General features: G+C 45.7%; 1 protein-coding gene across 3 annotated transcripts in view; it reads right to left on the bottom strand.

The window, feature by feature from the left end:
* Positions 1 to 15,338, bottom strand: part of lrrk2 (leucine-rich repeat kinase 2) — a 32,833-nt gene that overhangs the window by 9,882 nt on the left and 7,613 nt on the right. For all 3 annotated transcript variants that reach the window (XR_015100762.1, XM_086109739.1, XM_086109740.1), the window contains exons 7-31: positions 13,224 to 13,355; positions 12,035 to 12,154; positions 10,803 to 10,975; positions 10,657 to 10,736; positions 10,393 to 10,499; positions 9,211 to 9,465; positions 9,015 to 9,142; positions 8,775 to 8,919; positions 8,561 to 8,700; positions 8,148 to 8,279; positions 7,173 to 7,343; positions 6,734 to 6,995; positions 5,580 to 5,765; positions 5,406 to 5,518; positions 4,623 to 4,686; positions 4,342 to 4,538; positions 2,977 to 3,227; positions 2,728 to 2,879; positions 2,559 to 2,652; positions 1,895 to 2,081; positions 1,629 to 1,810; positions 1,211 to 1,440; positions 988 to 1,115; positions 413 to 631; positions 137 to 338 (exon numbers count right to left, since the gene is read on the bottom strand). Coding sequence is in view for 2 of the 3 variants with exons in the window: in XM_086109739.1 (XP_085965865.1) it covers positions 137 to 338; positions 413 to 631; positions 988 to 1,115; positions 1,211 to 1,440; positions 1,629 to 1,810; positions 1,895 to 2,081; positions 2,559 to 2,652; positions 2,728 to 2,879; positions 2,977 to 3,227; positions 4,342 to 4,538; positions 4,623 to 4,686; positions 5,406 to 5,518; positions 5,580 to 5,765; positions 6,734 to 6,995; positions 7,173 to 7,343; positions 8,148 to 8,279; positions 8,561 to 8,700; positions 8,775 to 8,919; positions 9,015 to 9,142; positions 9,211 to 9,465; positions 10,393 to 10,499; positions 10,657 to 10,736; positions 10,803 to 10,975; positions 12,035 to 12,154; positions 13,224 to 13,355 (4,050 nt within the window). In the remaining variant the exon portion in view is untranslated. The remainder of the gene's footprint in view (positions 1 to 136; positions 339 to 412; positions 632 to 987; positions 1,116 to 1,210; positions 1,441 to 1,628; positions 1,811 to 1,894; positions 2,082 to 2,558; positions 2,653 to 2,727; positions 2,880 to 2,976; positions 3,228 to 4,341; positions 4,539 to 4,622; positions 4,687 to 5,405; positions 5,519 to 5,579; positions 5,766 to 6,733; positions 6,996 to 7,172; positions 7,344 to 8,147; positions 8,280 to 8,560; positions 8,701 to 8,774; positions 8,920 to 9,014; positions 9,143 to 9,210; positions 9,466 to 10,392; positions 10,500 to 10,656; positions 10,737 to 10,802; positions 10,976 to 12,034; positions 12,155 to 13,223; positions 13,356 to 15,338) is intronic.

Here is a 15,338-nt window from a genome sequence, read left to right as displayed (position 1 = left end):
AATTATAAATAATGAGACATTTTTACATGACTGTTGAATTTTACTTCTTTTTTTTTAACCTCATATACGAATGACCTGGCCCATCTGTCAGCACAGAGGGTGCTACTGCACTAATTATTAGCAGCCTAACACTGACCGGCTTGGCTGAGGAAATGGATGGCGTGGGGAAGCTCCGCCTCCTCCAGCGGCAGCTGACTCTCCTGGATGAGCTCCAGGAGCTGGTGGCGCGTGAGGACGGGGAACTCCTTCGGAACCCTGGTCCTCTCCTGGAGAAGCCTGCGTTCCAGCTCGACGTAGTTGTCGGGAACCAGCTGGCCCATCACGGGCTGACCCTGGATCTGCCGGACGGAAGGAGACGGGGTGGGGAGTGAGCAAAACGCATTTGGACGGGATGACGTCAGCGTCGAGCCACCTTGAAGTCAGCGGCCTCCTTGGCAATGGCCTTGCGCAGCCGGACGACGGCGTCTGAGTCGTCGCAGGCAGACACGGTGAAGTAGTTCTGGATGGTCGGGAATCCCTGGTGGTTGAGCAGTTCCTCGCGGATCTTGGTAAGGCAGGCTTGGAACGCCACGTCATCGCTCACGTCCATGTGAGTTCCCACCAGGATCACCGGAGAGAAAGGAGCCACCGCCTGCAACAGGATGTGAAACATTTGGTTTCTTTCTGATACATTACAAGCATCACTGTAAAAAAAACAAAACAAAAAAAACCCCCAATAAATTTCAGAACAGTTATTCCCGTTTCATTGGCTTGATTTAAAATGAAGGAAGGAGGAAGAAGAAAAGGGTTTTGATTTAAAAAAGAGGGCGGTTTAATTTAATTTGGCTACAAAAATTGGCGAGGTTTAGAATTGGGTGATGGTGAGGAAAGAGGAGATTTGGGGTTGGCTTTGGGTCCTTGGATTTGCGGATTGAGGTCAGATGTGTGAGTGGGTCAGTGCGTTGCGATTAGGTTCGGTTCAGGTTGGTGTTTTCGCTTTATTCTAACCTTGATGTTAAAAAGCCAAGGCTTGAGCGCGTCCAGTTGCTGGGCTCCTCTGCTCAGGTCGTGCACCACCAGGTAGAGTGCTCTGGGGGACAGGAAATGAGGCTGCGAGCTGCACACTTCGTCGCCACCTGTTCACAACCCGGACAATTGTTCAAAAGTGTTTCGGCCGGCAGAAAAGGCCTTGCCGCTGACTCTGACCCGCAAGCACAAGACAAAGACGCACCGGAGAAGTCCCAGACGTTCAGCACCATCTTCTTCTTGTCCCGCTCCTTGATGGTCCAGTCGCGTACGTCCACGGTGGTGCCGGCCATCCGCCTGGAGGAGGCCTGCTGCGAGCGCTTGAGCTTCATCAGTTTACGGACCAGGCTGCTCTTCCCGCTGCCGGCGTTCCCCACCACAATGAGCTTCATCCGGTAATAGGGAACGGCCTTCTTCAGACGCTGCTGCAGAAACCTGAACAGGGGAGAAGGAATATTCTTAAGATCAGACAAACATACTCAGAAAAAAAGAAGGAATAAAATACAATTAAATTATGCAAAAGCCAAGATGGGACGGGTCGGTTCTGGAGGAAGAGCCCTTGAAAAGTTCACTTTTCACTCCTTTTCCAAATTGGTGAGTCCATATCCTCGTCGAGGTCCTACCTGACAATGTCTTTGGTTTTGTTTCCGATCAGTTTGAGGTCCAGCTGGAGTCGCAGGCCGTCCAGAGGCAGGTCCCAAAGTCTGCCCAGCCTGCCCATCTCGTCGGGAAAGGAGCGCAGTCCGGCGTTGCGGCTCACATCCAGAGAAGTGAGACCCTCCAGCAGACCGACCTCAGGCGGGATCTGATCCCAACCACCATAAAAAATGATCTTTTTTTTTTTGGCTCCTTTGGTTCGGTTGCTGCAGCTGCCCAACATTCAGCTCACCTCAGTGAGCTTGTTGTTGCTCAAGTGCAGCTTCTCCAATCGGCTCCAGTTGTGGACGGGGCCGCTTAAATCCAGCTCGTGGATGATGTTGTGGCTGAACATCAACTCGCGCAGGTTACTGGACAGCCACAAGCCCGGGCCCGGTAATACCGCAATGTGATTGGTTCTCATGTCCACTGATCTCAAGCTGGGGGTAAACAAAAACGTGATCATTTCATTGCAGGGAAAAAATATTGGCTGCGCATTGACACTGTTTTGCTCCAGCCTAAAAGGAAAATACACTCAATATACAGTAACGGTGATCATCGATGAGTGATGATTGTTTGAAAAATAAATAGACATCGCATTTAAATAAAAACAAAATATATTATATGACTAAAATGACTCATAATCTGCAATATACATATTTTAAAACATAATAAACCACACCATACAAATACATAATTCAGTATACTATCGTGGCTGTCTTGTGAAAAACACGTATCTCCATTTTTGTCATGGTTAAAATTTTTATGTGAATGGGATGCCTGAAACGTGGGCACGCCATTCACGTAAATTTTAACCATGACAAAAATGGATGTATGTGTTTTTCAAAGGACACAGACGATAGAATACATCACAAGTCAGAAGGTCAATGAAAAGTTTTTCATGCATTCACACTCACTTAGGCAGGCAGAGTATGGAATCAGAAACGACAGAGAAATTGTTGTTGGCAAGTTTCAGAGTGATGAGCTTTGCTGGGAGCTGTTCCAAGGAATCTGAAACCGATAATTATCTTGTTATGGGCCAGAACGGGCGTACCTAATATTGTCTTTTCATATCCAGTCACTCACCTATTTTGTTGGAGGAGGCGTTGAAGATTTCCAGCTTGGGGCAGCCCGTCAGAAAGCTGGGCGAGATGTCCGTCACGGCGTTCTTGCTCACGTCCAGCAGTTTGAGCTCGGGGAGGTGCGGCGGGGGCATGAGGAGATCGGCCACGTTGTTCCTGAAGACCGCAGCCAACAGTCAACATCGTTCTGACATCAGAGAAGGGTTAGCACCTGACTATTTGGTGGTGGTGGTGGTGGTGGGGGGGGTCCTACCCTTCCATCAGCAGCTCCTCTAGGTGCTGTGTGGCCCGCCCCAGCTGGCGTGGGAAGGTGGTCAGCTTGTTGAAGGACAAGTTGAGCTGCCGCAGGGACGGACAGGCGGCCGAAGCGTCAAAGGTGAGGTGGGGGCCCACGCAGTTGCGCGAGACGTTGAGCGTGGCGAGCGCCGGCAACGCAAGGAGCTCCGCCGGAAGGGACTGAAGCTGGTTGCCCTGCAGGTCCAATCGGGTCAAGCCGCTTAAACTCTGCACCAGAAAACAGCAAGTTGAGGTTGTGAATCTGAATTTTTAGTTTTTGTGTTTGATGGCGCGCTAGCTAAGGTTGTCGACATGCCCTGCAAACTAATAATGGCAACCACTCAAATGTTTTGTATTTTAGCGTTGTCCAACTGTTTATCTTATTTGGTAGCAATCAGACATAGTTTGGCGTCACCAAAGTCAAATGTTTTCCAAATTTATTTGAACCATTTATTTAGTCAACGTTCTTTCGATTTGAGTAGCTATCTGATGAAAAGAAGTCTTCGTCTTTGAAAGCACACTTGAAAGTGGCCAAAATAACCCGAAGATGGCCGTGTCAAACCAAAATGGCCGACTTTCTGTGTGTTGTTCCAGTTTAGCTTCTTGAGATTTGAGACCCACTTAAAAAGACAAAGATCCAAATGTTTAGATGTTTAGCCCCACCCACATGTTGTGTATACACACACACAATAGATTTCCCAAGGTCAAGTTCATTTGCCAAATTTACCTAAAATGGATGCTTCAAACCAAAACTGAAGACTTCCGGTATGTTTTTGCACTTGCTTTTGTGAGATTTTTTTGTGGGTTTACTCATGATAAAAGTGTCCGCCAAAGTTTAAGATGGTGAGTGAGTGAAACTGGCTTTGAGGACTAAATGTTCCTGTTTTTTTTCCGTTGGATTCATGACGCAATAGAAACAATAGGGGGATTGGGGGAGGGGGGGGTCACCAATATTTTTTTGCCATGCTCCGCCTCCAGGTGACAACAAAACTTACAAATGTTTCTCATTTTCCATCGCCTGACTGTCAAGTTAGGTTATTGTTCTTTTTTTGTCCATTTTTTTTTAGGAAAACACAAAAAGTTGAACCAAGTATTGATTACACTATATGTATTAATCGTTGCATGGGTAGAATTGAATGACCTGTTTTTAAATGATGTGTGATTTTTTTTGGGGGGGGGGGGGTCAACAAATGACTTAGGCCATTATTTTAAGAAGGTAGAGAGATATGCAGTTCAAATTTGGTCTTTCAGAGTAAAACAGAGTCTGGCTCGTAATTTGTCTTTGAAGCACCCATGCTACCGTAAGAGTTCGAACTGATTTTGCATTGCGGCTTATTGGCACCTGACAGAGCGCAGGGGGAAACTCCAGCAGGACATTGTGGCTCAGGTCCAGTCTCAGGAGGTGAGCCAGCTGCTGCTGAACCGGCCCGTGGTCCATTAGGCACAAGAGGCAGTCCAACTCGTTCCCAGACAGGTCCAGGAGGCGGATCCTCTCCTTCTCCTTGGGAAGCGCCGATGAAATCTCCAGAGACCCGAACGCTAGAAATGAAATCCGACTCCACTGGTTTTCATTTGTGACAATTGGATCAAAAACAACCGATGAAAATAGATGTGTTCAAATACTTTTTGGGTGCCTTCCATATCGTCTGTGTGCATGCTCGGTGTGTTCGCCATCTATTGGACCACTCTGGGGAAAGAAATGCTTAAACATGTTGTTGGACACAAAAATTATCTGATATTTCAATACCCACAGAATGATGTGTTCTGTGATAATATCAATACTGAATTACCTCCCAAAAGAAAAGGGCAGACTTTTTTTTTACACCAGAAACAAAAATAGTTTCCAGCTTTTCCGTTCTTTGGTAATCACCAATGGAACATGCGTTGAGTACCAGTAATTTCTGACCAAGCAGAATGGTGACTTTAACGCGAATAGATTTTGTTTTTGTGACACCTCAAACGATATAACAACAAAATCAAGACTGCGAAAGTTCTTTTGATGGCAAAATAATGTATTACAGACACAACTTTGAAATGCGCGGGGAGCAATGCTGACTCACTGTGTAGTCGAGTTGAACATCAAGGTTTTTTTTTTTTTTTTAACTTAACCAATTTTTTCTTGACACATACTTTGTACTGCCTACCGGCACACATTCTATATATAGCAGAAACAAATTCGGTTCAAGTGTGTGCTCCCCAATTGACGTGACATGGCGAAACGTATAACCTAATCTTGATCTTCTCTTCAAAAGCTGTGTTGATCTCAAATCCAAAGTGAAGCAACACTGCCATCTACAGGGATTTGTTAGTCATTACAAAGGTTTCTCAACCGGAAATTCACACTCAAGATGGGCAAAACCCCTTCCATGCCTACCCATTGATATGTATATGAAATATTTCAAGTACCTCCGCACTGGCGTGTCGGCGGCGTCCATGGTTCCGATTGAACGAGCCCCACCTCAGCTCCTCTGTGGAGTTGTTGTGCGGCTTCAGGGAGACCCCCGTCAATGAATCGCTCCCTAGAGAACCGAAAAGGATCAATAACACGTCACACCGGGCGTGAGCAAATGCTATCCGTACCGTCACTCTCCATGTCGTCGACGAAGAGGCCTTCGTCCACGGAGAGGAAACTGAAGCTGGAGTCATCGCTCTCGTCAGAGATGTATCCGGACGTCAGACAGGGGTCACCCAGGGACTTCAGAGAAGCTCCCGGGGTCCTGGAGCGCTGCAAGGAGTGAATGTAGCGTGCCAAGCTGGCTCCTTTACCTTCGAAACATAGAACGCACATTTCGTAATTTAGTTTTTATTCTGGCTTTTTCCCATCTCTGCCAAATTTTCGATCGCCACAACCTCGAGACCTGTGTCGTTGTGAAAACGATCATTTCACCGGCAAGAGTTGGGTGCTGCATCAGAAACAGTTGGAAGTTGAGGGTCGTCAATATCGGCGTTATTTTCCGACTCCAAAAGTGTCAGAGGGGATTTGATTGATATTGATGATGCAGAGTCAGTTTTAGTAATGACAAAAACCTTTCTGCAAGGTTCTGCGCTTCTGCCTATTGTTAACATCATTCTTTGTTTCCATAATTCCTCCTTGCCACACCTAGTGGTAAATTACCCCATTTGATGTTCAGGTGTGCTTTCAGTGGAATGTAGGCTAAGTTCCTGTTTAGCCTCGACTGTTATGAATGAAAAAGAAAAAGAAACAATGTGTTCGAGCTCTTGGTCCTAACCAAAATAGAAAACTTATAATTTGTTGGGGGGTTTTTTTGCAAGAATTTTCCTTTTCCTCGTTTTCTTCCTTGCGTAGGTTAGATTTGACTTTTGTATTTATACTTGTGAGATTAAATAAAGACAAATATAAACAGGGCACACAAAGACAAACAACCATCTGCGCTCAAACTCACACCTCGGGACAATTTGGAGTGTCCGATCAGCCTGCCGTGCATGTTTTTGGAATGTGGGAAGAAACCGGAGTACCCGGAGAAAACCCACGCAGGCCCGGGGAGAACATGCAAACTCCACACAGGAAGGCCGGAGCCGGGATCGAACCCACGACCTCTGCACTGTGAGGTCGACACGCTAACAACTGGACCACTGGGCCGCCCTATGTTTGTTTTGCCATTTTGTTGAAATATGTGGTAGTACCACCCAAGCCTCGTATCGATCCGGAAAAAAAACTTTTCAAAAACAATCAAATAAAAAAAGTTTTTAAAAAAGAAATAAAGCCTTCTTACTGCTGCTGTAGCGCAGACTGTGCACCCTGCCTCTCTGGGCCAGCAGGGGGCAGAGCCAGGCGGCGTCCAGTCGGCCGAGGCGAAAACCACCGAGACACAAGGCGTTGTTGTTGAGGTCCAGGCCCAGACGGCCCAGCAGCTGGATGACCATCGGCCCGTCGCCGCGCTTCACGCTGACGGCCAGGGCCCGGCGCAGGTGCTGTTCGTGGGCGCCTTGGCTCAACAGCAGCACCAGTTCTAGCGGGCCTCCCTTCTCACACACCTGGACCACACACCCAGTGGAAGCACGGGTCAGAATTTGGGTTATGGCCTCTCTGTATTCCAGATTTTCACCTGGGATGCGTCCCGACCAATAAACGGGGGTTGGTTTACTGTATTTTTCATTATTTGCGGGCAGAGAAGTTTGATCAATGGCCATGTAATATACTGGTGTGCACACCTGGTAGATGAGCGACTCCGTTTTGGTTTTCTTGTTGACGTCGGCCCCGAGCTCGATGAGGCACTCTGCCATGACGGTGTCTCCGTCCTCACACGCCTTCTCCAGCATGTTGTAGTGCAGCTCCGAGTTGGCGCACATCTTGGACAGAGCCAAACACGCTGACCGACGGAGCTGAGGTTATACAAAAACGATTGGGGGAGTGTCCATTTCAGTCTCAAAATGTCATCTCTAATCCAGGGTTAAAATAGATTTGGAATTTTCATTATAGTTCATTTTTTTTTCGTTTTGAGTGGTATTTTTTCAAGTTCAGTAAGTTTTAATTTGCTTTCGGAGCACTGCCGTTTTTGATTTTTTTACTACTTGTATTTTTAAAATTAGTTTTAGTATTCGTTTTTTATTTTTTATTTTGCGTCGTTCTTTCATGCAAGACGAAACAAAAACTAAGTAATAATATTATTAAAAAAACATCTTAAAAACAATCATCCACAAATCAAACACAGGGACTGTAAGAAAAGATTTTGAATCAGCAGGGGCATCGTGGTGCTTCAAAAGTTAGATACATCACAACCCTAATGTGTAAACCAAGATAGTCTCGCTTTTGATCCCTTTTTTGCCAAGTTGCCACTTTCTAAAGTGGATTTGTGGCATGAATTCCTCTTGAGGAATATTAAACCCCGGTGTAGAAAATACAATATTTTTGACTTCTCAGCAACAGAGCAATACCGAAATAAATACATTTTAAAATCATCCCCAGCCGCCAAAGATGAAACCAAAGGGCATTTTGAGTACAATTATAGTAAGTTTTAGTAAGTTTTGTAAACATAAAATGTAAATTCAGTTACGGGTAGTTTTTGTTTTTAAAAATGCTTTTAAACTTTGTTTTGATTTGTTATTTGGTTCACGAAAATTTGGTTTCATTCATTTTGGTTTACTTAAATAACCTCGCTCTAACCAAGTCCCCGTCTTGTCACATACTGGATTCTTGCCATGCTCAGGAATGTCAGACTCTCGGAGGTGCTGGAATATCTGACGGTCGAAGTCTTCCCTCTGCAGCTCCATAGCCGATCCCGAACAGGCATCCAGCATCCTCAATGCCACCTGGAAACACTGCGGAAGACACATGCAGAGTTTGTAAAAGAAAAAAAAGTGTGTGTGTGTGTGTGTGTCTCTCTCTCTATATATATATCTATATAAGATATAGATATATATTTTTATCAGTGAAGAAAATATACTCCCAAATGTGTTGGCTTGAATGAAGGCACAAATTGTTTCTAATGTTTTCTCCCTTTTTCAGTCAGTTTTTAATCGTCACACTAGAGTTGAAATCAAATGAAAATCTGTGACATTCGAGGGCACGTGAGCCGCAAATGATGCAGGATGCTCGATACCTTGAGCAGCAAGTCATAATCCTCCTTGTACTGGCCCAGTGAGGCCACCAAGACTGAGGCCAGGACGGGGACAATCATCCTGGAGAGCTTCTTCTTGGACACCAGGTAGCTGAGCAGGGTCAGACCACAGTGGTGAATTTCTGTCGGTTAGGAAGGAAGCATGAATTTTCATTTTATTTATTTATCTTTTGGAGCAGGGATTATATGAGCGCACCTCGATCCTGCGGGAACATCTGCAGCGTGTGGAGCACCGTGTCAATGGCCCCCTGTTGGCAGAGCAGGTCCACTGCACCCGAGCAGTCAGCCAGAGCGGAGAGCACCTTTAAGCCGTACACCTGGATGGTCGGACACCTGATGAACTGTACACAGACAGAAGAAACCGGTCCCAGAATGACAATATAGAGGCACCGCTGTAATATTGTGCCAGACGGTCATGACACTGCGGCATTTGTACCCTATTGAGGACCTCCAGGTAGACTGCATGCGCTCCCTCCACCACGCACTGGTTCTTTAGGACCTTCAGGGACACATCGACCATGTCGGGGTCTGCCACCGAGGCGCCGTGCTCTCGTAAGCTCCGGTCTGGCAAAGTTTAGCATGCCGCATGCAGCAGGAGCATTTTGACTTCAGGTCTACAGACTGAATCATACCTGGACAGAGGAAGACCAGGCTGGCCCGCAGGGCCTCCAGCTGAACCTCTGGCTGGAAGTTGTGGAACTTCATGACACTCAGGATCTGACCCACGGCCATGTTGAGCTCGTCCAGGCCGGCAGTCCGGCCCTGAAAGAGGAGGCTCAGCAGGCGGCAGGCGCTGACCGACACCTGGACCGAGGCTAGGTGCCTCTTCATCATCTCCGCCACGTTGACATGGAGGCCGCTGGACAGCAGCATGGAGCGCATCTTAGCTACAACACCAAAGTAAGATATTCCTTTAAATATAAAGTAATTAAAAGGTATCTGTACACGTAGAGAGGACCCCTGTATATTTTCAGGCAGAACTTGCGGTTTCACCTATTTGCAGGTTCAAAAAAAATATTCATTATTTGTTTATTTGCAAATTTTTTTGAGGGGGAGACCATGTCATGGTGTTATATTAAAAATGATCCAAGTACAAATATATTAATTTCATTTTTTACATTTATATATCCGATTGAATGGGTGCAAATTGTTCCCGGATTTTCGCTATTCACGGGGCAGCCGGCCCCTATCCTCCTCCTTTTTTACCGTTGCCTGGTATGCTTTGCGTGTTTGCTTTTGTGTATCCGTTTTGTTTTGTTGCACATGCATTGTGTGTGTATTCATCCTGTAAGGTTTGTGCGTGAATGTTTGTATGCATTTCAAATATTTTTGTGCATTTTACGTGTCTTTGTGTCAATGAGTGTGAGCGTTTTCTATGTAACCTTGTCAGTAGATCATCAACAATCAATGTCGATTTTGAATATCCAGCCACTGCCTTTTCTGCCTTGAATTCATGATAGTTATCCTGCCATGTCCGCGCATTTTTGTCTCCTGTCTGCTTCCTGTTTTCGCTCTCCTCATGCCAGCTGTGCATCCTGTTCCTTGCCTGCTTGGACTCAGCGCACAGACACCTGCCATCAAACAGGAACTGTTTTCCTTCATCCACATCTCCCACGCACCATGTTTGTAAACACACAATCAACATATAAGCATCACAATCCGATTTCCCACCCCGAGCTCAGCATTTAGGTCCTTTTCCCCGATTTAAAAGTTGGTACTGTATGTGCGTTGTCTGAGTTCTTTCTTGTGCATTTGTAAATGCCAAATGCGTGCATACGTGTGTGTGTGTGTGTATGTGTGCGCGGCCCATTTACGATTTTGCTTGACCAGCACGGCGATGGCGCTGGTGGCGGCCTCGAAGACGGAGGGGGAGGAGGAGTGAAGCAACATGGCCGCCATCAGCTGTCTGTGAACAGGAGTCCTGAAAAGACACGCACAATTTGGACCACAAAATGGTTATCAACTCTTGACACTTTACGAGCAAAAATGTTGAGTCAGATCTCCTAATCAATGGATCGATTAAAAAAAAACAAAAAAACTTTGGTCCATGAGGTGTATGTAATATTGATGAAGAGTACCGATCATCCTGCTCCTCTTCCGGATGCCTCCTTCCTGCTCCGTGCACCAACAGACTGTGAATGGCCCAGCATGCAGCTTTCTGCAAGGAGGCATTGGGTTTCTTTACGTTTCATTCATTTTCGAAGATGGATTTGCTACGCCCGACCTGAACATGTGGATCTGCGGCGTGGACATCCAGTGCGGTGCAGCAGACCCCCATCCAGCCTAGGTCTAAGTCCAAGTCCTCCACATGCTCCGAGCTGACCCCGCGGTTCTCCTCCGCCTCGCCGTCCTCCAAACCCTGCTCGGCCGCCGCTCTACTCTGCACCATGCTGGATGCTAAAGAGCACAACGTCACGCGTTTTCATGTGATAGCTTTGTATCTTTTGCACTGTACATGGTTTTAATGGTATTCGATCTACATTTAACCCGGCATTTCTTTTAAGTGATTTGGTAAAGAGGCAGTAGTAGCAAGTAGTAGTAAGTAGTAGTAACATCTGATTTAAAAACTTAGCCCAATGCGTTCGAGTTTTTTTTTTTTTTTTTTTGGTTCAATGAAACTGTCAATAGTCTTGAATTCAGCTTGCAGGGCTTTCCATGCAGAGCCAGCTGCATAATGAAACACCTTTTTAACCCAGCTCTGTGAGGACGTGATAAACAGTCAAAGTTGTCACGTTGCGTGGTGGTGGTGGACCCCAAAAAGCAGGCAGGAGGGAGGAGCAGGGTGTACTTGACGAATTGTATTTAAAACAAAGAAAACTAAATCCAAAACAAAGTCCAAAGTAACAAACAAAAACCATGACTTAAACAAAAACTATCAATAACCAAAACACTACTAGAACAAACATGACAGCAGCAAAGGAACAGCAAATAAACAAACATGACAGTAGCAAGAGCAAGCAATGACCCGACAATGAGTGGTCGGGCTGGGAGTCCTTTTAAAGCCCTAATTACTTAATGACCAACAGGTGTGCAGCTGCAGGGAGAGCCCTCCAGTGCCACCTGTTGGTCCCGAACCGAATCATGACAGTAACGATGACCCGACACCGAGTGTCTGGGCAGGAGTCCTTTTATACAACTAATAATTACGTAATGACCAACAGGTGTGCAGCCGCAGGGAGAGCCCTACAGTGCCACCTGTTGGTCCCAAACCAAATCATGACAAAAGTAAGAAACTAAATTTGATCATAGGCTATGTTGTCCTTGGTTCTTAACAAGGTCAAATCCAAGACACGATGGGACCAAACCTGGTTGAGCCTTTAGTAAAAAGTCAGCCATTGATTCCAAGCAGGTTTGGCTGTTCAGCTTTTTTGTATGAAGTGCAGTAATGAGTCTGACGGTTCTCGTTTTGAATGTGAGCACGTGTGTGTGTGTGTGTATTTGCGTGTGTGGCCTCACTGAGGTCTGCCAGGCAGGAGAGGGCGGCGGCCTGTAACGTGGCGTTGCAGGGGAATGTCCGGCAGGCCCTTACCGCTACCCGGGTCACGCCGTTCAGCACCAGGATGTTGTAGTAGCTCTCTGAGTGGCCACACACGCACAACCGTTCACACACGTACACGCAAACACACAATTGAACACGCAGGCGCATAGAGATCAATCAAATTGAAGTGCCCAATCAACTGACACGAACCTTTGTCACAATGTCATCCCAGTTCACGCAATCCAAACACGGAAGCCTCCATTGTCATACTTGATCTTTTTGTTCAACACTGTTATCGCTGCATGTTATTGATTTACAAACACGCCACACCAACCCCCCACCCCCTCGCCCCCCATGCATATTTATCATAGTAACGACACATGCAAGTGGCTGAACATGCTGTGGATTTTCTTTTATTAGTTTTTTTTAATTTAAGCACTGCCAGCCCGAGCTCACACCCAGATAGTGTAAGGCACAGGTGTCAAACCCAAGGCCCGGGGGGCCAGATCTGGCCCACCACATCATTTTATGTGGCCCGCGAAAGCAAATAAAACATGTCACCTTCTTCGATGATTGCTAAAACTTGTACCAAAAACTTCTCATATGTAATAAATAGGCGAGATAATGTAAGCATTTTCTTGTTACCAAACCCCTCATTACACTAACTGAAACAATGGTTGAATGAACCATCATTCTTGATTTCTTGTTATGTTTTCATAGTCATAACGGCCCTCCTAGGGAAATGCTCACTACAATGTGGCTCGCGACAAAAATGAGTTTGACACCCCTGGCGTAAGGCAAACTGACCAATTTCCCTCCCGCTTGCTGACATCACACACCACAGCATCAAGGCCCGCCAGCTCAAGGCAGATATCTAACACAGACACAACATAAAGTATTTTCTATGTATTTTATGCTTGGAATTTATTGTTTTCAAGTCACCTCACTGTAAAAAGTCGTTAATTTTTTTTTAAATTAATATATCACAACTTTAATTTACATTCTCTCTATATTGCAAATGCAATTGCAATCAACAGAATTTCACGTATACTGCAACAACTCTCATTTTATTTTATTTTTCCACTTGCCAAAGCATGCGTGACGGACATGCTGAAGATTCCGTATCTTTATTATTCAAATCAAAACAACTGTCATTATTCTCCTGACCTGATGTGAATCTCCGGAACAGACAGCACGCTGTTTCCTGGAGCTCCTCATCCTGCGGGAAGGCGTCCATGGCCGAGATGAGCGCACAATAGCAGCGAGCGCTGCCAGACATCAACATCTCCACGTTACTGCCTGCAAGTAGACATCATCGTACTTTTAGAGTAAGGTCAATACATTTCAATTAGAAGATGTTAAGTAAAGTTAGTAGCCATTGTTCTGTCATGTTTGGATATGATACATTGTCAAGAAGTATTGGGACACACCTCGAATGAGTGAAAAGTGAAGAAAATATTTCTTGTCACAGCTTTTGCTCTTCCATGATGACTTTTCTTTGGGAATTTCTGTTAATGGGCTGGGTCTTGCCCACCAAACTCATGCAAGTGTACTTTTTATGCTGCCCAAATTAGCCCCAATTGGAAGAGGTCGGAATTGGAAATAGCCCCTGTCAACAATTTCCACACTCAACATTAAATTGTCTGGATGGGTCTACATTTACACCAGGCCCAAAATTTGAAGTAGGTTGTTTTAAATTAGTTGCAGAGCTTGTACTTGAATTCACCCAAATGAATCCCAATCAGTAGCTCATCCCAGATGACACACACAGGGGAGGAAGTCTCGACACTTTCCTGAGATGCTGGGGGGGGTTTTTTGTTTCTAACCCCGAATGCTAGTGCGAATGTTCCTTGGGCACACTGGTGAAAACAATAGCCTTGTGTTCAACTAAACACACCCAGATTTCACCAGAAGTACAAATATGTGCCTTGACTCAAAAGTTGGCATGCACTGAACTAGACAGTTGGGCGACTTGCGAAGCATTTTTGCCTCCGCCATTCGAGGTTGGGCGGAGCATTGTGTCAAATTTGGTGCAAGCTGTCATTTCCGTGATCCGTGAAATAGGAAATAAACACCAGGCACTAGTTGAACCAATGGACATGAAAATGGAAACGATGGAATGCAAAAAAAAGTCTGATGTACCGATGCCCGAAATTGAACGGAAAGTTCAATTTTACACCCACTTTCAAATCAGAAGAAAAAAATGACAGGATATGAGTTTCACATATCAACATAAAGTTGAGTGGATATATCTGTTCTGACAGGACACACACACACACACACAAAAAGCTCAAGGATGAATGCCTGAAATGGAAGCGGAAGTTGGTCATTCTGGTTTGAAACAGCCATTTTTGGTCAAATTCCATTGCCTTGATGAACTCCATCCATCCATCCATTTTCCAATCTGCTTTATCCCCACAAGGGTCATGGAGGGAGGGGGGGGGGGTGCAGCAGCCTATTCCAGCCATCTCCGTACAGTAGGTGGGGGACACCCTGAACTGGTTGCCAGCCAATCGCAGGGCACACAGTGACGAACAACCATCCGCGCTCACAATCACACCGTGGGACAATTTAGAGTGTTCCATTAACCTGCCATGCATGTTTTTGGAATGTGGGAGGAAACCGGACTGCATGGAGAAAACCCACGCAGGCACAGGAGAACATGTAAACTCCACACAGAGAGGCCGCAGCCGGAATCGAACCCTGCACCTCTGCTCTGAGAGGTCACTAAGCTTAATGAACTAAACTTGATGAACTCCAACTAAGGAATTTCCCTAAGTGAGCCCCGAACGAAAGCAATTAGCACGGGCCGATCTGCAACGCTAAAATGTATCACTTATGTCATTTCCTCATGATGTTCTGCATTATTTCAGCAGGATACGAGTGTGGGATTTCATACTTGATGGATAGGCCCAATGTTCCCAATATGGTGCAAATTATATGTATAGCAGTTGTTTGTGCCCTTGTTGCGGTTCAAGCATGTGAATTATTATCATCATCTGACCAACTTTTCTAGAATTCCAAGTCGCCGAGTGGTTTGCGACCTCATAGAAAGCGAGTGGGAATAAATGCCATGACACAATCAGTGGGGTACTTTCCCACACTGTATAAATCAGAGTCTTCGTCAAGCAAAATCGCAGAGAGCGGATAATTAATTACATTTGTGCGGAGGCTAAATAAGTGCCTGCATTACATCAGCAGAGACATGCGTTTCCACACAGGGCAATGTGAACGTAAACATATTCAAAGAGGACAGGAATTACGCACACTTGGGAGCCAGGG

This window comes from Hippocampus guttulatus, chromosome 4 (assembly GCF_054856545.1).
Source record: "Hippocampus guttulatus isolate MCC_2025c chromosome 4, RoL_Hgut_1.0, whole genome shotgun sequence".
Classification (NCBI taxonomy): domain Eukaryota; kingdom Metazoa; phylum Chordata; class Actinopteri; order Syngnathiformes; family Syngnathidae; genus Hippocampus; species Hippocampus guttulatus.
Note: the sequence above shows the minus strand (reverse complement) of the source record. Positions and strands in the feature narration are given on the sequence as shown.